Consider the following 25,099-nt stretch of genomic DNA (forward strand, 5'->3'; position numbering starts at 1 on the left):
ATTTATTTGAGTAATAATAACTTCAATGAAAGCTTATTGAAATAGGATGAAGGGAGTGATCGTAATTTACCCTATCAAGAAATTAAGTATGGAAAAATCCCTCAAAAGTATCTCTCACTTGACATTCACAAGTCACCTTAACTTGTCGCATAGCAAGATAATGGAGCAGAAATAATTCCTTCAGGCACGTGAATTCGTGGGCAATCAATTACTTAGGCTTTCCATTTCTGAGGGATGGGATGGGATGGGAGTAAATGCGGCGCATGCACCAGTACAGTCTTAGACAAAAATTCCTCAATAAATTTGAAAAATAAAATAAAATAAAATAAAATGCGCTGACAGCATGCAAGCTACATGGGGGATTAAATTAATGTACTTACATTAGCATCATCACTTATGCATTTAATTCTTGTCCATAAATATTATGTATGTTTCTAACTTTGAAAAAAAAAAATCAGTGATTGTGGGAATGACTGCTTTTCTAGTTTTGCTCTTTATTATTATTATTATTATTATTATCATTTGATACTCTTTGATAATGCATTGGCTGTAAGCATTTTAGTGACGGGCTTGGATATGACTTGGTGGTGAATTTTTATCTTCCATTTTCTCTGAGACTTCCATTCCCATTCTTCTCCACATTAATCTTTTCTTTTAGACGGGTTATTGCTTTACTTTTATAAAATCAATTCAAAAACATTTATAAAAATAATATTTACTTTTCTTAATTAACGTTAAGCATATTATTTTAGCATGAGAAGATTTCAATAGGTAGACAAATAAAAGTCATAATTAATTGAATAAAATAAAATTTTAAGATTTAAACAGTTAAGAAAATTATTAATACCATCGGTTAGTCCAGCAATTTAACTTCTGTTTTGATAGGAAAAACTAAGATCTTTTTTCACTAAATCCAAACAATTGCTGTAGTCTTGTTCAGTTGACAACAGGATTTCACAGTAGAACAGATAAAAAAAAAAAAAAAAGTCTCAACAAAGGCATAAGATGACCCACCTTCCTTTATTAAAGGTATGATAGGTAATAATGTACATGATGATTTACATTCAATCTGTGCACAATGCTGCTAATTGGTTTCCCTGTTATCAATTGTCTCGAATTAAGTTGGTTGGCTCGCTCAAAACATACTTGGGCAGTTCATATTTCGCACCTGCAAGCACATTTTGAAGCCAACATGAACATGGAAAGCACAGAAAATATCATCGTATAAACTACTTCAATACAGGAAAATCCAGCATGCCGTTACCACAAGGCATCAAAAGTGATCGTAAATCTTGCGTGGATTTCATAGGTTGGCCCCTTATTTGGAAAGTAGAATTTTACATGAATTCGATTCAATTAATTTGTTTTTAGTTAATTATCTTGTTTGGAACAGAAGAATTTAATTCTTTTTAATTTAAAAAAATTTTCATTTTTAAAAAATAAAAATCAAGCATGATTTTGTAAGAATTTAATTGAATTCTTTTCTTGCAAATGATTTATTTCAAATGAAACCTAAAAGTAATTACCCAAGATACTCCTCGAGTTTTCTCAGGAAGTTTAGGATTGAAAAAAAAAAAAAAAATTCTAAGAATTTAACAAGGGCTAACTACCTCTTTCATCATAGCATATTGTCAAATCAGCATTTTGAACAATTACACCAGCACTGTCCACAATAGCTTGCGCAAGGGTTAGGTCAGCTTCAGCAGCAGCTCGAAGAGCATCCCAAATCTCTGCCACACAGGAAAATTGGTATTTATGTTGTGAAACTAAGCGTATAAAAAAATTCAAAGCATATTACGTACATTTTCATGGAAATGCTAAGACAGCAAATAATTTGTTATTAACAGTAAAATTCAAGCCTGCTTCACTTTGCTTCACATGAAATCCATGTCAGACTAAATGGTGTGACATAACATATAGGTTATTTGGAACCAACTGGAACAAATAATTTCATTTCCATATAAATTTTACTATATTAATGAATTTTATTTCTAACAAAAGAGAAAATAGAAAAAAAAAAAAAAAGAATTCTGCTAAAAATTCAATTACAAATGAATAAGGTTTGGTATAGCATTTATCAGAACTTAAAATTTCAATCATTTATATTTGGACAAGAGAGAGAACAGCAGAGAGAGAGGATTGACAAGAACAAAGAATACCAATTCATTTACAACTTCTATTAATTTGATGAAGTTTGTGACAAGTGAAATGAGCTCCATATAAAACTAAAAATGTCGAATTGTAATTGTAAATGAATTCATTAGTCATTACTAGGTAAAACATAACGAGGATGCAAATATTTGTGAATTCCATAATAAAAAAAAAAATACTTTTCCAAACTTTATGATAGTCATCATGAAATGAAAAAAGACTGCAATTATACCAGCCACTGAAATGATAAAAATATGAGATAGTAAAACAATTAATGATTTACAATGAAACATGGACATAAGAGTTAGGTGGTAGCTGGGTGTTAGCCATGTTGCAATGGCAACATTTAACTCGAGCAATTCCTATCAATCCATCCTACCCTGTACAAGTGGGGGTTGGATATACAGCTTCTAGCATATTCAGGTCTGATTAGGGTAAACCTTTGATCCAAGTGAACCAAGTTCCAATCAAACCCCTATCGACACTTATAGCACCTACAGCTAGAATAAAACATATCCTATTATATCCATTGATTATAATTGGCAACTTGATGAAATCTTATTCTTGTCAATTCTCTAATTCAATTTCATATCAGTGTGAACAATAGTCTGCACATCACCTATTTTCAATATTTTTGCATTGTTACCAACATTCAAATGATATATTATGGACTTCAATAAAAAATCTCAATCCAAGAATAGTGGTGCCTATGTCCCATATAAGATTTAACAACAATTCCACTCTGACCTCTCCTCATGCATATAAGTACAAGGGTAACAGGTACTTGGGTTTCACTGAACATCAATTTTCTCTCACCCTTACCTTCCCTTGTTTTAAATATGATCTTAAACTGGTTTTCCCACCATTCTAATCCTAAGACATTGAAATCTGGAGAAAACATATAATCAAACATGCAATTGAAAATTGTTAAGCATGGTTAGAAACATAACTACAGAAATGGAAATAAAAGGAGCAATAGATGATCTACAAAATAATTACTCAGAAAGCAAAACCTTAACATTAAATGCACATCTTCAGTCTATGCATTGTTACATGGAAAGAATTTAGAAGCTTTTGGCTATTAATTGAAGAACCAAAATTGAAGTGTCAAGAACAAGTTATGGAATTGTGGTCATCTTTTTCAAAAATCAAAGTTTAAATCCTAGAAGTCAAGGCATCAGCATGATCTGTTCTCTCTCATTTCAATACCCTGCACCAATGCAAATAATTCAATGTGGAATTACACTTGAATTTTACTTTTTCAGACTTCACTCTGGTGGTTCTGCTATTATCACCACAGCTAAATGATACTGTAGCCTATGGAAAGTTCATAATTTAAGAAAGTAAAAAGGCACACACCAAGCATTATCTCTTCCTAAAATCTAAAAGCAATACTCAAGTAAGAATGAATTTCAAAATCTGTTCATGTCTGCTGCTTCTTATTAGTCAAAAGAAAACTCCTAATCACCTAAATTCACTCTCTTGAATGTCTTTTCTGTTCTTCTTTCTCCCCCACCATTATTTACTGATATTTCGGTCAGATTATTACTAATTTTGTCTCAACATGAGATCTTTCTAAACTTTTTTTCAGGTTTTCTTTCCTAATCTAAAAAACTCAAAGCACACTGATAACTCGTGTCTTTATTGGTTCAACCTCAAAAATCACACAAATACCAAACTCCCAACACTAGTCACTATCAGCCTTTACTGCATTTCAATTACAAAATATGCAAAATCCGTCAACAAACTAACAAACAGAGACTAACAGATCCACAAAATTTACAGTATTGTCCAGTGGTAAACCTTAGTCTTTCAATTATACCAAACCATTTTCTTCTCTATCAAATCTTCCTTTTTCCTTCTTTGACCCAATCAGCAAATTCTAGTGGAACTTTTTCCTTTTCAGCAGCAGTGCTGCCCAATTTGCCACTGGATTCACCAGCTACACTGTCAACCACCAACATAGCTGCATGAAGCTCTGCATATTTAAGAAGGCATGCACCCTTTTGTATATAAAGGCTCAACAGTCCTATTATCAGGGAAACTTTATATTTTTAAAACTTGTGAATAGCTTTTTGGTTACATACAAAATCGGAAACAAACACTAACACAAATTTGAATTTTCAACATAATTAAAACATTAAAAAACTATTTGCGAATCAACTCCTTAAGTTCAATCGTATTGTTTGGTGAGGAATATGGTGTGTGACACAATCAAAGCAACATAACATACCAAAACTCTCCATGATTCTCCATTTAAAATGTTCCCAACTATTTTAAACATGCACTTGTTTATATAATTATTTGTGGAGAGTCTTGATTTCCAAATTTTCTGTATTTCAATTCGCTTTAGTTAGAAGAAGACAAGGGAAGTTTTCATACTCAGAAAAGGATCACCTGTCTTCCTCTTCTCAGTCACAAAATATACAACTCAACTCAACTCAACTAAGCCTTTATCCCAAAAATTTGGGGTCGGCTATATGGATTCGCTTTTTCCACTCTGAACGATTTTGGGTTAAATCCTCAGAAATGTGTAATGCTTCTAAGTCATGCTGTACTACTCTCCTCCAAGTCAATTTAGGTCTACCCCTTTTTTTCTTTCTATCCTCTAGCCTAATGTGCTCTACTTGTCTAACTGGAGCATCCGTATGTCTACGCTGCACATGACCAAACCACCTCAATCTCCCTTCTCTCAACTTATCTTCAATTGGCACCACTCCTACCTTTTCTCTAATACTTTCATTACGGACTTTATCTAGTCTAGTATGACCACTCATCCACCTTAACATTCTCATCTCTGCAACTCTTATCTTAGATGCATACGACTCTTTCAGTGCCCAACACTCGCTACCATATAGCATAGCGGTCGTATGGTATGCGGTAAAATTTTCCTTTTAATTTATTGGGAATCTTACGATCACATAAAACTCCCGTGGCACGTCTCCACTTCAATCATCCGGCTTTAATCCTATGACTAACATCCTCCTCACATCCCCCATCTACTTGAAGGACTGAGCCTAGATATTTAAAGTGATTACTTTGGGACAGTGCCACTCCATTCAAACTAACTCCTTCCCTATCACAAGTTTGGCCTTCACTGAACTTGCAATGCATGTATTCTGTCTTCGTTCTACTTAACTTAAAACCCTTTGACTCTAGAGTACTTCTCCAAAGTTCTAGCTTCCTATTGACTCCTTCTCGTGTCTCATCTATCAGAACAATATCATCCGCAAACATCATGCACCAAGGAATACTCTCTTGTATATGTTTCGTCAGTTCATCTAAAACTAATGTAAAAAGGTAAGGTCTTATGGCTGATCCTTGGTGTAATCCAATTGAGATCGGAAAATCTCTTGTGTCCCCTCCCACTGTGCGCACAATAGTAGTTGCTCCTTCATACATATCTTTCAATACTTGTATGTACCTAATAGATACCCTCTTTTGTTCTAACGCATTCCATAAGACCTCTCTTGGAAGACTATCATAAGCCTTCTCCAAATCAATAAAAACCATGTGTAGATCTTTCTTCCCATCTCTATATTTCTCCATCAAGCTTCTAATGAGAAAGATCGCTTCCATAGTTGAACGACCAGGCATGAAACCAAATTGATTGAGAGAGATAGAAGTATCATGACATAGTCGATGCTCCACAACTCTCTCCCACAACTTCATAGTATGGCTCATGAGTTTAATTCCCCTATAGTTTGAGCAACTCTGTATGTCTCCCTTATTTTTAAAAATAGGTACTAAAATACTCTTCCTCCATTCATCAGGCATTTTCTTTGAGTTTAGAATCTTATTAAATAATTTAGTTAACCATGCCACTCCCATATCTCCCAAATACTTTCACACAAAATATAATTAACAATTATTATGCTCCAATTATAACAATATGCTACTCAAGCGTAGCGCTAGATGTCCATAAGGCATTCTAGTATATGTCATTAGTGATAACTGATAACAAAGTCTATGGGAATCCTACCTTTTCTTCCACCATAGTGAGGAGCAGTATCCCAAAACTCATCACGCAACTGTATAAGCTGAGACTTTGTTATAGGCTGAGGATGCTTCCAAGGTTTTGGCTTCCGAATCTTCTTCACAGCCCCTGAAACAATTCAAATTGTCCATTTGTTAGCCTGATTCTTAGCCAACAATTACCTTTTTAGGTTCAGTTCTATGTTAAGACTACCAAGTTCTGTCATAAATTACACTGATCAATACATACATGTATATATAAAGCACTATTGTTAGAATCTTACGATTCTCGATTCAATTCGTATGATTCATTTTGATTTCCCATCCCGGCGATTCAAATCTATGGGGTGAATCACAAATATACCTAAATCGTGACTGAATCTTACGATTCGATAGTAGATCAAGTGAATAGAAACGAATAGACTGATTCGGTCGATTCTTTTTCTAGAGGATTGTTAGATCATATAGTTTCAAAATTTAAGATTTCACTTTATTTTTATTATGAGAAGTGCACATAAAACCTTCTCCTAGGCTTTTTTTTTTTTTCCACCGGCCATTCTTTTCCCTCACTTTTCTTTCTTTTTCTTTTTTTTTTTTTAATTTACTCTTCTAATTATAGTTGTCAATTATGACATTTTATGTTTACATATCCCAACCTTTTAATTTAACCTGCTATCCCTTTTTATTATTTAATTATTTGATCAAATTTAAACGAGAGTTTCAACACATGCACAATAATCATTGTCTACAAGTTCATAATTTATAATAATATAAAACTATATAACATAATATGAATATATTGTTCTATTACAAAGTATACTTCTGACTAGCTAAATGATAGTCTATATTTATTAAAATATGTTATTGTGACATTGATTTACTTATTTCTTTAGAACATACATCATTTTTAATTAATTTTGAGAATTTTTATCGAATCTTACGATTCGATTCGATTCTCGATTTACAAAATGAAGATTTCAATTCTCAACTCAAATCTTAATTTGACAAATATGATATAAAGAAGACTTTCATTAAATTGCTGAATAATTTTGAGTGCTATTGCCTATTGGTTGATTATTTTATGATATATTTCAAAACAACCTAGAATGTGATAAAATATTCCACCAGAGAGGGAAGAGGAGAACCCGGGGGGGGGGGGGGTGGGGGGGGGGTGTGGGGGGGGGTGTGGGGGGAAGGAGAAGGAGGGAGTCCTAATTGCTACTTTTCTCATTCATCATCCATACAATTCCATTAATTGAGTCTCGTACCCCTAAGAGAGACAGAGATCCATAATAGTCTTAAAAAAATGAAAAGGGATAACATTGTGAATGGATAAAGGTTAAGTAAATCCACGCATGCAAGAGCACATAGATGCATGCACGAACAGCGAAATCTTGAAATATAAACTTAAAAGGTCAACCTAAAAGATATCCATTATACTACAATTACACAAAAATGGTAAGCAAATGAAGTTCATGATAGATGCAGCATCTTCCAAAAGTCAATGGAACAGCAAAGCAAGGGGACTCAAAAATTGTAATTAGAAATGCTACTTAAATCCTCACTAAGGTATATTCGTATTGGAATTACCTAACTATCAAGTTGACCAAGTAGGAGCAATCAAATTTTCAACAAAAAAGATAACCAGTGTTGTTATATATATGCATGGAACAGAGGCAGGAGGGTACAAACTACCATTTGTAATGGGTCAAACAAAGTACTACTTAATCTTCAATCTCTTGCATGAAAATAGGCTTGATACATGATGGAAAACCAAATCGCAGTTCATCAGAATTTTGATTTGGTTAATATCGACTAAACAAGACATTGAATGTGCTGCCAAAACATTAGGTTTTCAAAAACCTGTTGAAGTGAAACCATTTTTCCTTTCCTTAGAAACAAACAGCAAATTTTTCTTTAGTACATGCATCAAAAACTTCAATTGTTCTTTGTTGAACTTTACACCAAGTGTATTTCCTAATATAGGAAAAAAAAGAATTATCCTAAATTCAACCCTACTACATAATTTCACAATTCAGCTTCTACAAGAAAGCCTCTAAAATTGAAAAATTCATAATTAAAATATCTAGATTAAGCTCATCAAAACTTCAAATAGCAAGAAAATCAGCAAACACATTGCAATAATCACACATCAGAACATAAGAAATAACAATCTCCGCAATGCATAAGGGCGTTCAATATCACTTTAACTTATTTTATTTCCAAAAAAACAAATCCGCTTTTACAACAAGTACAACATTAAAAAAAAAAAAAATCTAAGACATTATTAATTCTCCTTCGCTTTTTTTTTTTTTCTCCTGCAATTTCTCGGAAACCAAACAGAAGCTAAACCTCTGGAACACAGATAGACTAACAAATCGGGAAAATAAAAGAGATAAAAAGAAACAGTGAGCTCACCATCTGCTTTAGACTGTGAGGATCCAGCACAACCCATTCCCTCTTATCTCTTTTTTAAGAGCAAAAATAGCAGCAACTTCAATCAAGAGAAACAGAGAGAGAGATTTCTAGAGAGAAAGAATCTTCATTGAAATTGAAAGGAAGTCAAAATGAATCAAAGAGGGTTCCATTTTTTTTTATTTTTTTGGTTTATTAGGGGTTTATTTATAGATTGATTGTTGGGTTCTATTATTACCTTTTTGGGTTCCGCGGCAGTTGTGTGTGTGTGCTGTAAAAGTTTTACTCCGTAATCCGATGAGTTTGCATAGGAGGACATAATAAAAATAATTAATTTAATTATTATTATTATTATTATTATAAAATTAAGTAGAGGACAAAAAAAGGATGAATTGTGTAGAAAGGATGATCGCTCAATCATAAGAAAATTTTTGGAGAGAGGTAGAGGAAAGGGTAGTTGGCTGTCACGTTCGCTTTTGCTTGTATTGAGGGTTTATGGATTTTCCTTTTTTTTTTTTTTTCTCAATTTGTTGGTGTGGAGATCCAACACCATGCTTAATTAGTTTATGATTACTAATGTAATTACATCGCAAATCATCTGCAATCATATGTAAAATCAATAAATCATGTTAAGGGTGACTAAAATTAATAAATCATGTTAAAGGGGAAAAAGAGGGTCCTGAGAAAATTATTTTAAATTTTATTATTATAAAATTTGTAATATAATATAATATAATATATTTAATAACAATAAATTACACTAACGATAATAAAATATATATAAATTTTATTTTATAATATAAAATTTTAATTTTTAATTTAAATAATATAAAATTTATATATTCTTTGAACGTTTAAATTATTTATATTGACATAATATTTATTAATTTATATATATATATATATATTTACTAGTAGGTTTTGAATTAGTTAAGTATTAATCCATATAATTTCAGGGTTGAGACAATATATAAGTGAAAAAAAAATTTAAAAAATTAATTATAAAATGTTATTTTTTGATTAATTAATTTTTTTCTTAATAAGTATTAAATTAATGAAAAAAACAAATTTTTTTTTTTAATTTAGTAAATATCACCCTAATAAAAATAACTTACAAATGGATCTCTAAAGGTTATAAGAGTTTTATATTATTTAAATTATAAGTTCAAAAGTTTTATATTATTTTAAGTAAAGATAAGAGGTTTTGTAATAAAGCTTTACCCATTTAATAAGTAATTATAACAATTCACCTTGTCATTGCAATCTCATAAAAAAAACACTTGATTGCTTATGCAAACAGAAGACATGAGCATGGCATGAATCTACTACTAGTAAATTTGTTATCTGGCCGTAAGAAGACAAAGACACGAGTCTCAAACAAGAAGCTCGTCCTCATGCACGATGAATTTCTTCACCGCAATGCTCCTAACAAGATGATAGATTATTATCAGTTTCCTTCTGGAAAGTAACAACAGCGACTGAATGTTCCTCATATGGGGCAGCAGGTAGATCAATAATTATCCTGAGCTGCCTCAATCCCTATATCCAACAGACAAATCCTTGCTTAAGGTTTTGATTTGAATTAAATGTCAACTGAATGTGAGACCAAAATGAGTTCCAGTTGATCAAAATGGGTAGGAATTGTCAGATCCATACTTGCTTCTCATATTGTAATGGTCAAATTTTGGATTATCATAATTCACAGGCTTCATTTCAACAGGTTTTGTTGGCTCTGTCCCGGCTGCTCCAAAAATCACCTCTCCACTCTTATCACGTTGTCGATGCCTTGTTCTCTCTTTGTGGCTCTTGGGCCTGCCAGAAGGAGGCACCTCACCTGATACATAGAATTCTGCATATTCTTGTCGTTTTGAGGAACGGTGCTTGCTTGATAAAGAAGGATCCTTGAAACTGGATGACTTGATCTTTGGTGGCTTCATTTCTGAATATTTATCACTAGTATCAGGAGTATGGACCTGCCGGGTTTCAGACAAAGGAACAGGAATACTCTGCCTCTGCACTGTTGGGGGTTCAACTTCATCCTCAGGCATCCTTAGGGAATCTTTCAATGGTGTGAGGCCTTTGGATCCACTTGATCTGAACCATGAAGGGATTAAGAAGAGGAACATGCTAGCCAATGCCTCAAGTGCGAGCTTCGAAAGATCAATAATAAGCTGTCCAAAAGAGGGCCACTTAGGATCCTCTTTCATGCTCTCTGTGATAGGAGTCGGTTTCTCCATACTTGGGTACTCCATAAATTCACCCTCTGAATATTGCTGCTGCATTAATACAGGCATCAGATTAATACAAATACATGAAAGATTATCTACTGCATTTGGATAGGTAAGTAAGAATGTGGATTTGAATTTGTGTTTCAAATGAAAAGGCATAAAATTTTAAGACAATGTCAACTTCAAATACTCTCATTTAAAATCCATGTCTATCCGCCTGGAGCCTAAAGTGAATGAGAATTCATATATTCATTGAGGCAGAAAAATAAATGCAACCTTCCCAGATCAACTTCTAAGAGTAATAAAACTACAAAAAAAGCATTGAAGCCTGATTGATGACAAATCTCATCCCAGCATAAGAAAGGGTCAGAGCCGGTAGTAATTTATATAAAAAAAAAAAGGACAAAAGAAAAAAACACCATCGTCAAACTGCATATTTGGATTTTAAAGTTAATTTGAGCTTTTAAAAGCAAGTTTTGCTTGAAAATATTACCTTTCTGCTAGCCTAGTGTTAAATCACAACTTCACACATTTGGCTATTAGAAGAGAGAAAAATACATTATACTTTGATAGGCTACTAAAGGCATTGGACGGTAAGGATTTAAATTTTTCACTTTCCATATCTATTAGAGATCATAAATATTATAGATAAAATTCCAAAGCAAAAATTATACCATTCTTGAGAAGAAAGAAGGCCCAAATCCTTGTTGAAGCATACATGTAACATATCCAGCCAAGACGACCCCAACAACCATAAGGAAATCTGCCAAAAGACCCGTTAAGTACTAAGTAAGCAATAGACAATCCCAAAGGGAATTCAAAACCTACGTGATGACGGTATTCTCTTCATTGCTTCTGAATAAAAGCCAACATACCTATTTCCTGCAATATCTCACTTATAGGCATGTCCTCCATAATGGAGCACAGTCTCTATGGAAATTATATGCAATAAAGATGGTCTAAGTTCATGAAAGAGATCATATGGATCTGAATTCTTAATATGGTGTAAGTAATTCGTCAAAAAATTCATATTTAATTAAATTTTATGGGACCAAACCTGTAGCAGTAATTGAACTGGACTGATAATCACAATCTTCTTGGTTGAGTGAGATTTGTCGAAGAGCAGCATTTCCTCTATCAACAACTAACAGAGAACATGTGGAGTGAACATATACCACATCAAAATCAGTTGAGAACTTTGCATCCTCACTAGGTCCATCCCTGTAGCCAGCAATATTTGATTTCCCACCAGCAATGGTTGTCACACCTGCAAACGAATTCCATATTCAACATCTTTATTTCATATATACAATCGAGATTTTAACTTTGAAGAAGTTCCAATGGTGCTGACATCATAAGTAGATATAAATTCTCAAAAATTGTTTACATGTGTTTAAGGAGATACACTTTTGATTTGTAGTTCAATTGCCAAACAAAATAGATGTTCACTACTGTCGGAGACAAATTGTGCATACCAGCATCTCCATTCTCACAGATGGCACATGCTGACATCATAAGAAGATAATATAGATTCTCAAAAATTGTTTGCATGTCTTTATGTAGATACACTTTTGATTTGTAGTTCAATTGGAAAAAAAAAAAGTTGCTAAGTAAAATAAATGTTCACAACCTAGCGTCTGAGACAAACTGTGCATACCAGTATCTCCAATCTTTCTGATGGCAAGATTCAAGGTATCAGCCACATACACATTCCCTTTATCATCCATGGTTACACCTCTGGGATGATTGAAACGGGCTTCATTTGGTTTTCCATCCACATGCCCTGTATAACCTTGAAATGAACCAGCCACCAATCTTGCCCTACTGTCTGCAATAACAAAAAATAAGACCACAATGTATGACCTCCCCAAAAAAAAAAAATAATAAATAAATAAAATAAAATAAAAAATTAAATCCCATATTCCTAATTGTTCAATTTAGTTAATAAATTTTAGAACCCCCCTTTCCTCATCAAGCAAAAAAGAGCACCAAACATGGCCAGAATTCCATGTTTTTGGGGCTATGAATAACAGGCATTATTAATAGCTCTCGAAGCAAAATTCATATTATCATCCAGGGGGATCTATTTAGTTGTAGATGCAGTATGGCACTTTATTGATAAGATTCTTATGTTTTCCTCTCATAAGAAAAAAGGAACACCATACTGGCTGCTAGACTTGAATGTAAACTGGCTAATGAAGTACGAGGAGAAGAAGGGGAAAAAAAAAAAAAATTGTCTCTTTCTGCTAATAAGGAAATCCAATGGTGTTAGGGGCACATATCACCCATATCTCAGTCTCACCCAAATTACTCAACCCCCAGTTGTCTAAGTATCTGAACTTTATCACACTATAACTCCAAACCCCACCACACCTGTTCCTCACTCCCTATTGGTGCGGCCCCCCTTTCCCTCTCTTCCTATCGGTTGAAACACCACACCCATATCCCAATTTCACCCAAATTCTACAACCCCAGTTGTTTAAGTTATCTAAACCTTATCACCTTAGGACTTCAAACCCTATCACACATCTCTCTCCCAAAACCCTATAAATACCTTACTTAAAAAAAATAAAAAAAAAAGAGGAAGGAAAAAAAAATGAGGAAAAAAAAAAGAAAAAGAGAAAAAAAAAAGGAAAAGGGAAAAAAAGGGAAAAGATTCAGAAAATTTAGAGTTTTTTAGAAATATTTTAGAACTATAGGAGATTTAGAGAGATATTCAAAAACTCTTTTAGTTCTTTCTTGTTTCTTTTCTTTTATTCAAGAAGATATTCTTGCAAGATTTCTTAAAGGTTAGTTTTTGTTATTTTCTTTTCAAGATTTATGCAATGTAATATTTAATTCTATGTTCTTTGTCCTTTAATTTATCTTGCATGTTCATATGAATCATGTAATCATGTTTAATTTGAAGGGATACACAACTCTGCACATATTCAGTTTTCTATCTCCTAAGTTTTTATTACTTTCTATTATCTTATGTATCTGTAAAAATTTTAAAAAAATTATATCATATTTTAGATGAAATTTTATTAATTTTAAGCTCAAAAATTACTGAAAAAGCTTTTGTATTTTATAAGTTATGACTATTTGAAATTAGGATTCCTGCAAAAGCCGATTTGCAGTATACCCGAATTTTGAATCTCATATCTCCCTTGTTTATTAATATTTTAGTGTAAATCTGGAGTCTAAAATTAATTTCAGAATCTTATGAATCTTTTCCAATTGGTTTCGCATTCACATCTATTGTGTTTGATGAGTTATGAATTTTACAAAAAAGTAGTGCGATTCTGTCACTAGAAAAAGTTATGATTTATGTAGACTATTTGGCTAGGGTTTTGTTTAGTTTACAAATTTTATGATTTTGTATGATGTGTTGGCTATCTTCTCTAATTTTTTTATGATTTTTAGGCATATCTAACTATTTTTCAAAAATCGGATTTCTTGCTACTCTTATTCTGCCAGAATTAAGAAATTGTATGTTTATACATATTCTTGTATTTTCTTGGGTTTCAATTGATATTTGATCTATTTTTCTGTATTCTTTTAATTCAAGAGGTGTTATGAAGTATTTGGATCATGTTAGAATACTGAGACCATTAGGTAATTGTAACTAATTAAGAATTTTAACCCCTTTAGGAGACTAGAGTTAAAATCCAATGTGGATTGTTATTAGTATTTTCTTATTTTCTTTATTTTCTTTAGTTTCTTTATTTTTTACTACAAACAAAATTGATAAGTAGCTCTAAGGTAAGTACCAAAGAGGGCATTTGCGTGGAACTTACATTGAGCTAAATGGAAGTAAGTCACGGATATCATTGTCATACTAGAAAACAGAGATATCATGGTCATATTAGAAGAAAATGCCCTTTTTTAAGAGTAACTTGCCCCAATGGCAACTGCAATTACTAACAAGTAAGTAATCCTAAATTCTTAAAATAATTATTGACATGAAAATATAGTAATAATAGGATTTTTATCTGGTAAATTAAAATAAACTTTTTTTTTAATTTAACTAACTTTTGTATGTAATTAATTTAAATAAATACTTGATAAATTAAAATTAATCTTGTTTGTAAATTAAACTAACATTGACATGTAAAATAAATTTAATTTAATACTTGGTAATTATAAAATAAGTTTACATATTAGAAATCTTTTTTAGGTTGTGATTATTTGGGCCTTATGTGATATTAGAATAAATTACATATGTACATAATTAATTTAGTTTAATTATCCTTAGGATAACTTGGAGAAAAATTAATTAATTAGTTTAAATAGAAACTTAGAGTTATTTAAAATTGAATTTGTTTGTAAATTAAATTCTCAATAATAAATTAATTTTAGTCATCTGGTAAATATCATTTAAATAATTAGCAACCCCATAGATAGGAATTACTTGTGAATGAAAATTATTTATAAACAACAACTCTTTTGTGAATTACTTGCGTGTAGTAGGATTAGAATTACATTTTTAAGATAAAGTTTAATAAAGGAATAATAAACAAGACTTCTAGAAACATTAGTAGAGGACTGACACTCGAATTAACGAGGTTAGACCAGGCGTAAGGGGTGCCTAACACCTTACCTTACGTACCCACTATCCCGAACCTAGACATTGGGCTATGGTAATAACGATTGTGAAAACTCTGCAAGGAGTAAATTGCCATCTATAACCTTCGAAAGAAACACTGAATATAGCATGGTTATTACCCGGATGGTGACTCCTAACTATCTATGCCTTCGTGGTATAAATCCTTAGTACCGTGTTAGTGTTATGGGAAAATGGTACTTACCAGTGGTTTGATTTTATTAGGATTGTATGAAGTGCATGTCTAGGAAATGCTGTCTAAGGAGGTGGTGCTTAAGTGAGACCATTGTAACTCCACCATCTTTACATCTTTACTAGGCATTACCTAGTGCATTTTATATAATTCTAGTGGATGATATTTCGCCTTACTATGACCCTCTATCCCACATAACAATTATGTTGAAGAGTTTTGCAGCATTTTCTTACCATTCAAACACAACATAAAATCAGTAAAAATGGAAAGAAAGAAAGAAATGAAAGAAATGGAAATGAGCAAAGCAAACGTACATTGGGACAATGGTGGAGTAATTTTGACAATGTTGCTATTAACTTCATCAACAGCATATAGTTCACCATCCTCAGAGACACGGATTTTGTAAGGAACAACTCCAATTTCATTTCCTTCCACAATAGTCTCCACTAAGTACCCTTCTTCAAATTGAAGAACATTTCCATCTGCTTAAAGACAAAAACTCCATGGTAAAATATGAAAGAGACTGATCATTAACTAACTAAATTTCTTTTTATATAGAAAGGGGGCAAAATGACAGGTATTACTAGTCAAATTACCTGACTGGGGTGTTTTGGAGGATGATCTAGCAGTCCATTTAAGAATAGAAGACAAGCGCTTAATTAATAGCCCTGAGTACCCAAAATTTAAAAACCAAAAAATGTAACTATAGGTGAGAGAGAGTGGAAAAAAGGCATGCCCATTAATCAACCAGATCATAACAAAGATTTGAACATAATTTTACAACTACTCAAGAGACCAAAGAAGAGATGGGTTGGTTTGGCTTAGGGAATTTAGCACCATGAGAAAACAGCAAGTGGCAGTGTAAACAATGCAAAAGACTCCTACAAATTACAATCTATTAAAGCAAAAAAGAGTGAATTAAAGTAAATAAGCATACCATTTACTAAACAGATCAAAAGAATAAATAAAAGCAGAAGCAGAGAGAGAGAGAGAGAGAGAGACCTGCAGGAGCAGCTTGAACTTGAAATTGAAAAGTATAAGCAACCAAAAGTGCTATTACAGAAGCAAAACAGAAATGGGATCTTCTCATAGCTCTTCCGAAACAGGCTAAACTGAAGAAGAGAGAGAAAGATCAGCTGATAGTTATAAAGGGTTAGAATTTCAAGAGAGCATGAACCGGTTTGTTAGAAGCCGTGCGTTCTGCTAGTACAGCGAGTTAGTGGCCTGGAAGCAAGAGAAGGGGCAAAGCAGCTTTTCTCCCTCTCTCTCTCTCTCCAATCACATGCACCTCTTTTTAAAACCGGATCTGGAATTAAACCGGTCTCGAGGAGGCCTCAGGTTCCCATGTTAACCCACTCAACCCCGGTTCAATCATTACCCATTGCAGTAAATTGAAGAAACCGAGAATCCCATCACAGTGTTAAAATCGTTATATTTGCACGAAATTTTTGTTTAAATATTTTAAAATTAATTCACATGCACTAAAATTAATTTTTTTCTTATTTAAAAAAATTATTTTTTCTTAAAAGCACTTTTTTACGAAGATTTATTTCTTATTTAATTATAATGATATTCATGCTCGTAACGTTAATATTTTTTTTGAAAATTTTCAAACCTAGGCGATGTGAAATATGAATACTAATCGGACCATGGTAAGGACCGGCTTCTAATTTAACTCGGTAGTCCGATCTGGACATTGCTTTTTTTTTTTTTTTTCCTTTTTCTGACAATAAAAGTGGGATCGTTTTTCAAAAGACTAAAGTAGAATTTGAAAGAATCGGCAAAAATCAAGAGGCTTGTTTATTTATACATGAGAAATTACTATGCATTCTCATGAGGGTGACTCAAATGAAATTATCAGATTCAACTCACTCAAAATTATTTCAAATTATTTGTTCTTAAACTTACAATTTAATTAAACATAAAATTTAATTATTTTTAAATTAATATATTTCTCAATAATAATAAAATGCAAAGAGAAGGTGGAACATAAACAATAGTCTCGCATAGAGGCCATAGCTTTCATAAATTAGGTAGATCCGTAAGGCCCAGAATATAGCAAGTGGACCTTCTCAACCCAGCCCCAACATATTAGAAATAGAAATGGTAAAATCAAATATTTTTTTTAAAAAAAACCGAATTTTGATTTTATGATCTATTTATAAATAGTTCTAACCAAGAAATAAATGCAAGAAATAGAGGTAGTAGGCAGATTGTGTTGGAGAAATAGAAAGGACCACAACAAATTTATTGAATGGATTGTCCACAACTGTTCCCTAGTATTAATATTACCACAACCGTCCACTTCGTACAATCCATTTCTTTCTGCAAGACCCCACCCACCCTCATCAACTAGATTTTTTTTTTTCCATTTATTAGGAGGTGATGCATAAGAATGGCAATGTATGGGGCAAAATTAGATATTCGATTAATCAAAGCTGGTGATTTGGGCGACCCAATCTTGAGAGCGTAAGATTTCTCTACAGCAGAGCAGAGTCATATTTCAGCGCCTTGGGCTTGCGATACTTTCTCACCCAGAAATTGAGGGTTGATCTTCTATGGCGATTTATTTTGTGCCCATTTTAATTTTTGTTGGGCCTTTTGCTCACTTAAGAGGCTTGAAAAGTTAATTTAGGGATAGATTGATTACAAATTGTCTTTCTAATAGGACTAGTCTTATAGGTAAGTTGATAGATTTAAAGCCTACTTAAAAAATTTCTCCGCGACACGATCCTTAAACGGAAAGTGTTCATCTGTCTTGTGGTCAAATGTTAGTCTGTGACGGAGCAAATTGAAATAAAGTAGGCATCATCACCATCATGTTGTTTGGGGACCCAAACTGGCACAACGTCTAATGATTCATCATAAATTTAAAACATATACACATGTCCAAACGATTAAAAATAAAAGTTCTTTCAAAAGCATACTCACTTCAATTAACGTTTTTGTTATCTTCGGCTTTACGTTGTATAGCTCGGACATATCTCAACTTCCAAAACAAGAAAAATTAAAGTAATTTATATAACAAATGAAAGAGACAGAATGACAGGGAGAGCACCAAGTTGGATACTGCGAACACATATCTATAATAAAAAAGTCCCCCACCATATATTTCTTTATTTACATAAAAAAACTAAAAAAAAAACTTCATAATATAGGGAAACGAGGCAAACTTACTAAACAAATCCCTCTGTCATTTGCCTAATATTAACAAAATTGCGAGCATGTCTGATGTCTTTCATAATTCAAATAATAAAATCAAATGTTGCCCCCGTCATCCTACCACAACGGTCCATTCTACGCGCTTTTCCACTTCAAATTGGCCGCTAAAAAACAAAACAAGGCAACTAGCCAAGCCACACTTCTTCATCATCTAACTATTACTAAAAAAACAAAAGATGAAAAATCATGACCATGGCCTCCTGTTCCCGCTTTGATGCTGTGAGATGATCTCCTAATCGTCGGATGGAAACTAAGCATCAATGAGCCCCCACAAGGAACACAAAGCTATCAGGCTACTCCCTAGCCTCAACTGACTTTTACTCGTGAAGAATCATGACTATGGCCTCCGGTTTGATTCATTATTCTTCGTCCTCCGTTATCCATGAATTGAAGATCACCGATTTATCCTGCTTTGCATTAGAGAGAGGTAGACCTGGCACTGTATAATAGTTTTACCAATCCTAAAGCCTGGAATTACAGTGAATGCAACTGGTGGGTCAGCCTCTAGTGCATTTTCGGACGAAAGCAGTGCATCCTCTGATACACATTCCATGTAAACTTCAGAAAAACGGCATCCCCTGCGTACTTGAAAGATTGAGGCCTCTGGCTCGAAGGAAAAGGCCAAGCAATGTAGTAGCCACACCCGCCTTGCCATTTCAGCAAATGAAGTGAAGAAGTTGGTGTCAGGGAATTCACTGGAATTCACGATGTTTCTTTGGCTCAAATTGCCAAAGAATGATGTTTCCATCTGGGGATGAACAAGTTGCAAGTACTTGGCCCGGCAAAATTTTGCGAATGTCGACTTGGGATACTCTGCAAGATAATCCTTAGCTTTCACAGATTTTAGTTCTGTAAATCTCCTGAAAAAGTGACGTTGCTTATTCTTTCTCTCTGGTAAAGAATCGCTTGGAAGGGAGAAGTTTGGCAAATTGAAACCATCAAACATTTTCCGGCAAACAAAGCATTCAAACGCGAAGCATTTATCATCAGCTCTCCAGTAGACCACGTCCGGTACAATCGAATTGGCTGCAGCTTCAAGATTCCAATCGGTAGCTTTCATCTGATCAATCATCAACTTGACAAAGCTTCGGATAGACTTCACTGTAAACCTAACAACTGCTAGGAAATGACTAGGACTCAGACCTGATCGGTGAAGATTGTCAGGCATAGACAGCTGTCCACTCTGATTTAATCTCTTCTCAAGTAGCTGGTTCTGTCTATTGGATTCCTCCAATTTTTCTTTAAGATATATGATCTCAGAATCCTTGAGCCTCAACTGAGACTCCAATTTCTTCCCCATAATTTCATAGGTCTTTGAAACACACTTCTGCTCCTGAACTTCGGCCAACAGCATAGCAGTCTCTGACAAATCATCGAACTGTTTTTTAATATAACACTGCTTCAACTCAGCTAAATTCTTCAACTCGGAAACCACCAATTTATCAGCTGCTTGGATCCCATCAACGTCATAAGGAGACTGAGCACACTGTAACTGAGCATATGCTGCTTTAACAGAGGAAATGCTGGCAAACAGTTTTGCAAGAAGAGCTTCCATAGCCAAACTCCTTTGGTGTTCCTCATCACTGCTGATTTTGAAGGATTGGCGCAGACTGACTGTGCTCTTATTGCCTATCTTCTTATCATCCTTGACCTTTTCCTGGGACTCGACTTTTTGCACACCATCAACTGGAGCAATCCCAGTTGCAGCTCGAAGATGAAGAACTTTCGCAACTGTGCGTGCCAATCTACTCTTTTTTGGTGTCATGGAAGATAGTTTCACAGAATCCATCTGCAGATGGATACACCAAATGATGGAGATGATAAAAGCAAAACTTAATGAAGATTTTAAGTGATTTTAAATTAAAAGATGAAAAAAAGTTGCGACAATAAAGATTCAAGATGATAGCAGTGATGATGAGAGCATTGATGGAGAAAAGAGAAAAGCAAAATACTTTAACACTTATATCGAGACCATTAATGGAGGTAAGAATTTCCTTTTGTTTGTTCGTTTACCTTTAAAGAGTTTCTGATTTACTTCTTTTCAAAAGAGTAAAAGATAAAACTTTAACGAAGGGTAAAGCAAAAGGGTCAGGAATGAGAGGAGAGGAGAGAAGAGAGGAAACAAAATAACTACAAAGAAGAAGAAGCCAAAGGAAGATGATTAAAAGACAGCACACTTAAAAGATGAATTTAAAATTCCCATATGCCTATCAAAAGAACAGTAGATTCCTCGGTTGCAATGAGAACAGAAATTCTATAAAGAAAGAAACAAAGGGAAAGTAAGCGTATGCGTAGGAGTTGACAACTCGTCTGGTTCTGCCTACCATCTTTTGTTCCAGTTCTTTCTGCTGGAGTCAAAATATGCCTACAATACAATTCGGCAGTGTCCAGATAGAAACTTTCTTGCAATAATATTATAAGTAAATAGCACAAACCGCAAGGAGAAACATGCAATCAATTATTTTTAATCCAATCTTGAAATCATCTCCTATAATAGCAAAAGAAAGCTATTATTCTATATTGCATTTTATTTATGGCACAATCATGTCTTCATGTGAAATCAAAAGTCCTATTCAACTTCCAAACAAAATAGAAAACCAGAGAGTGGATAAGCCGCACAGCAAGAGAACTAATGAGCATGAATAACATTTTTCGCCCCTCATTTGAAGTTCTGCTATAATAGCATCAAGAAACTGTGCCACACAATTTCTGTAGAAAAAGAAGAAAATTGAACACTAAAATTGGTATATTTTTGTGCTTTCAGCTTCACTTTAAAAAAAAAAAAAAAAAAAAAAAGTAAAAGTTGGATATTTTCATAAGAACAGGAAAATAAAATGCGTATATTCCAATTTTTTTCATGTTGAACACAAACAATTCTTGATATGAGCATGTTAATTGTTGCCATATACGTATTATACATGGGACCATGGTGGACGACCATTGAGCACTTGATTTCCAGAGGAAGTAGTCTACATACTGACAAAATTAATTTATTTTTGAAGTTGGCAATGCAATGGACAAAAAAATAAGATTGGCTAACGGTGATGGCATCAAATCCAAGTTCATTTATATCCTACCTTCTTATACAAGCACTTTAACTTCTGAATGCTTGTAATCCAATGATCATCATCTGTATAAGATAGCTTCAAAGCACAATCACATGCTACCAGAAATTTAAGCTCACTTTGGAAAAAAAAAGATTAGTTTCAACGAAGGCTCCAGGGGAATTGAAGAGCTAAACACTAATGGATTTCAAATAGCCAACTTAGTAGGCCGAATCTACATAGTTTTACAAATGCAAAAATGGGTTTGCATCAAGTCCAAATCATTAATCTAATCATCAATCTTGTATACGTAAAACTCCATCGTTTTACAGTCTTCCAATTAAATCCTTAACTAAAAAATTATAAAAGCAATCATCCACCTCCGTACACTCAATCAATCTTTTTGTTTTAAATTTGATATTAATCTCTTGTTTTATGAAACATACACCACTCGTACTAACACTCCATCACTAGTGTTATTGAAAAAAAAATTTAAAAAGTTATTTAATTAATTTTCAAATTTATATAATTAAAATATGTCAAATTTAATTTATTAATTTCAATATTTTTTAATTTGAGACTTAATTCTAAACAGGCCGTATAAAAAAATAGCAGGCACGGCTCACATTTCAATGCGAAAACGTGTGAGGCACGTGCCTACCTAGTAAGGTGCAGTAGTTCACACGTACACGGGCCAAAATTGGTAATTTGGTAAAACAATTTATATGCCGATATGCATTAACGTAGTAAAAACACAAATATACCACGAGAAACAGTGCGTCTTTTACTCATTTTTTCGTTTTCAAGCTAAGCTTTTACTATCTAATAGCTATAATTATAATAAAATACCAGCATTATTTGCCATTCGATTACCGTACCTTTGATTATGCAGAGAGATTTCGTCAATTTCTCTTCATATAAACGTAAATCTCAAGGTACAGAGACCGACACCGACGGCCGACCCCGCTATTGACCCCTCTACAAACAAAGGCCGAAGACCAAAACCCCTGCAATTAAACCACAACGCATCAATCATCAATCAAACAAATAAAAACCACTACATTAAGAAAAATAATCTCCAAGGCCTACCAAACTTTTTTTTAGAAGAGAAAACAAGAGTTTACAGAACGAAACTCCAAAACGATGAACGAAGAAGCCCAAAACGACGATCATAACATTCAAAACTCTGCTTCAGGAGAAGGTATATGTGGATATATAGAGACGGGGAGAAGAAGAGAGCGAGGCTAGCTAGGTATATACATACAGTACAGCCATAACCGAATATATAAGCCATTCTCCATATCCAAGAAGGAAAAAAAAATATATTGAATTCAAAAAAAAAAAACAGAGAAAAGCCAACCAAAGAAAGAAAAACAAAAAAATCAAAAGGAAGAAAGTTTGTTGAGAAGTCACCAGTTACAGCTCTAACTTACCTTACGAAAGAGATGAAGCTTCACCAAAAATTCTAACAGTTTGACAAAAAAAAAAAAAAACTGACACAGCTCTTCTCTACAACTTCTTCGCTGATTTTTTCCAAAATTACTCTAATCAAGAAACTGCTTTTCTTGAAGCAGAGATCAAATCGCCATTGCCATTTCAGAGAGAGAGACAAAATAAAAATAAATAAATAAATAAATAAAAAGCTCTCGCTAGAGGTCCAACTCTCCAAGAGAGAAAAATAAAAAAAATCCAAGCTCGAAGGTGGAGTAGTGATATGAAAAGACCAAACAGGACAGAGACTAGGAAACTGTCCGCCCATTGGGGATTAAAAGAAGATTTGGGTTGGGCCTGTGTTTGGTATTTTATTCTTGGTTACGATCTTACCCTTCATTTTTGTAGAAATTACCTAGCCGTTTAGACATGGTAGTGCTTCCAGTTTGGAAAGATGGTAGGAGTATTTTTGAGATTTCATACGAAAGATCTGACATGCAATAGACCTTACGTAGGTTCGTTGGTGAACATGGGGAAAAACGAAAGGTTCGTGTTTGGCTTTATCAAGAGTCTTGTGTGTGAACGCTTGCAATTTAAGGGAAACGTACGCGCTATTTATATTTTGTTGTTTTCGGACACGTGGCAAACTGTCAGACATTTGTGGAGCCCACGAAATTTGCCGATGATGTTGACAGTTGCAGTGTCGATGCGCTCGGCAATTGCAATCTTGGCCTTTTTTCCGGTGGGACGACACCGTAACAGCAACAATTTTTCTTTAGACTCTTATATTGGAAAAAAAAAATACTTTTAATTTAATTGAATTAATTTCCTTTTGTAATTACTAAATTTATTATCTCTCTTTTATTTTTCATTTAATTTAATAACATTTTAGAAAATTCTAATAATATTTTCTTACACTCTATTTTATACTTCATTTATTATGGGTATATATATTATCTTTATACAACTTAAAATATATTTATTAATTTAAATTTATTTAATTGATTATATTAATTTAAGTTTCTTTGATTTTGTTCGATAACTACTTTTAAGATAATATTTAGTATTTTAATCGTAATTAAAATAAGACCTTTTTATTTGTATTATTTAATATATAATATTTATAATAATATTTATAAGTTGAGTAAATAGTTCATGAAAAATTATTTCTCATAATCTTAACTTTTAGAAGTTGAGAGAGCGTTTTAAATATGATCAACAATAAAATGATACAACTATTTTTATATTTAATAGTTATTTTTATTAAATATTTTTACTTTAAATCACTATATAAATAATTAACTATTAACAATTAGCAAAATAATTGACAGCTACTTAAACAACTACTAAGATGACTAATATTATCAAATATGGTCTTAATAAATTTAGCAAATTTAAAATTTTCCATTAAAAGAAATTTCATTTATCAAATAGTTTTGTTTTATTAATTTCCATATAATTTAATTTTAAAAATAAAGAATAAAGTGTTAATTTCAAAATTTATTCAATCTGTAAAATAAATTTCTAACTTCAAAAAATAAAATCTAAATCAATAATGAAAATATTCAAAAGAAAGTGTATAAAAAAAAAACTATTATTAGCATTTCTCATAGCATTTTATAAACATTTTCATATGAATTTAATAAAAAATTATTAGATAAAATTAGAAACAATAGATGAATTCTCCCTTGTTGTGTAAATCCAAACATGTAACCAATGCAATTTGATAGAGAAATATGCAGAAATTGATTACAACTCCCTTTTTATTGAAGAATTTTAAAACATAATTAAAAAAAAATAAAACTATTTTCACCCAATCATAAATATTAACTAATCCATAACTTATCATAGCATT

The 25,099-nt window shown here is 32.9% G+C and overlaps 3 protein-coding genes across 13 annotated transcripts; all 3 read right to left on the bottom strand.

Annotated features, from left to right (window-relative positions):
- Nucleotides 1-989: 989 nt before the first annotated feature.
- LOC131173897 (uncharacterized) lies at nucleotides 990-8,985 on the bottom strand. Of its 2 annotated transcripts, XM_058136581.1 has the most exons (4): nucleotides 8,545-8,855; nucleotides 6,134-6,256; nucleotides 1,611-1,730; nucleotides 990-1,168 (listed from the first exon to the last, which is right to left on the bottom strand). In XM_058136581.1, the coding sequence occupies exons 1-4, from the start codon at nucleotides 8,579-8,581 to the stop codon at nucleotides 1,104-1,106; spliced, it is 345 nt and encodes a 114-aa protein (XP_057992564.1). In that variant the 5' UTR covers nucleotides 8,582-8,855; the 3' UTR covers nucleotides 990-1,103. The 2 variants fall into 2 exon arrangements, with proteins under 2 accessions (XP_057992564.1, XP_057992562.1); XM_058136579.1 differs by lacking the exons at nucleotides 990-1,168; nucleotides 1,611-1,730 and adding an exon at nucleotides 3,552-4,180 and having other exon boundaries at nucleotides 8,545-8,985.
- An 868-nt stretch (nucleotides 8,986-9,853) lies between these two features.
- On the bottom strand, nucleotides 9,854-16,786 carry LOC110670294 (uncharacterized). 4 transcript variants are annotated; one of them, XM_058136521.1, is made up of 7 exons: nucleotides 16,550-16,786; nucleotides 16,144-16,215; nucleotides 15,862-16,029; nucleotides 12,400-12,597; nucleotides 11,827-12,036; nucleotides 11,444-11,532; nucleotides 9,854-10,814 (listed from the first exon to the last, which is right to left on the bottom strand). In XM_058136521.1, exons 1-7 carry the CDS (start codon nucleotides 16,635-16,637, stop codon nucleotides 10,167-10,169), a joined length of 1,473 nt encoding a protein of 490 aa, XP_057992504.1. In that variant the 5' UTR covers nucleotides 16,638-16,786; the 3' UTR covers nucleotides 9,854-10,166. The 4 variants fall into 4 exon arrangements, with proteins under 4 accessions (XP_057992504.1, XP_057992503.1, XP_057992506.1 ...); XM_058136520.1 differs by having other exon boundaries at nucleotides 9,854-10,817; XM_058136523.1 differs by having other exon boundaries at nucleotides 12,427-12,597; nucleotides 16,550-16,785.
- A 1,751-nt stretch (nucleotides 16,787-18,537) lies between these two features.
- On the bottom strand, nucleotides 18,538-23,676 carry LOC110670292 (protein GRAVITROPIC IN THE LIGHT 1-like). 7 transcript variants are annotated; one of them, XM_058136738.1, is made up of 4 exons: nucleotides 23,247-23,676; nucleotides 22,692-22,820; nucleotides 21,094-21,134; nucleotides 18,538-20,558 (listed from the first exon to the last, which is right to left on the bottom strand). In XM_058136738.1, the coding sequence occupies exons 3-4, from the start codon at nucleotides 21,094-21,096 to the stop codon at nucleotides 19,164-19,166; spliced, it is 1,398 nt and encodes a 465-aa protein (XP_057992721.1). In that variant the 5' UTR covers nucleotides 21,097-21,134; nucleotides 22,692-22,820; nucleotides 23,247-23,676; the 3' UTR covers nucleotides 18,538-19,163. The 7 variants fall into 7 exon arrangements, with proteins under 7 accessions (XP_057992721.1, XP_057992723.1, XP_057992722.1 ...); XM_058136740.1 differs by lacking the exon at nucleotides 23,247-23,676 and adding an exon at nucleotides 22,948-23,145; XM_058136739.1 differs by lacking the exon at nucleotides 23,247-23,676 and adding an exon at nucleotides 22,903-23,145.
- Between the last annotated feature and the right edge of the window lie 1,423 nt (nucleotides 23,677-25,099).

This window comes from Hevea brasiliensis, chromosome 15, assembly GCF_030052815.1.
Source record: "Hevea brasiliensis isolate MT/VB/25A 57/8 chromosome 15, ASM3005281v1, whole genome shotgun sequence".
In the NCBI taxonomy this organism is placed as follows: Eukaryota; Viridiplantae; Streptophyta; class Magnoliopsida; order Malpighiales; family Euphorbiaceae; genus Hevea; species Hevea brasiliensis.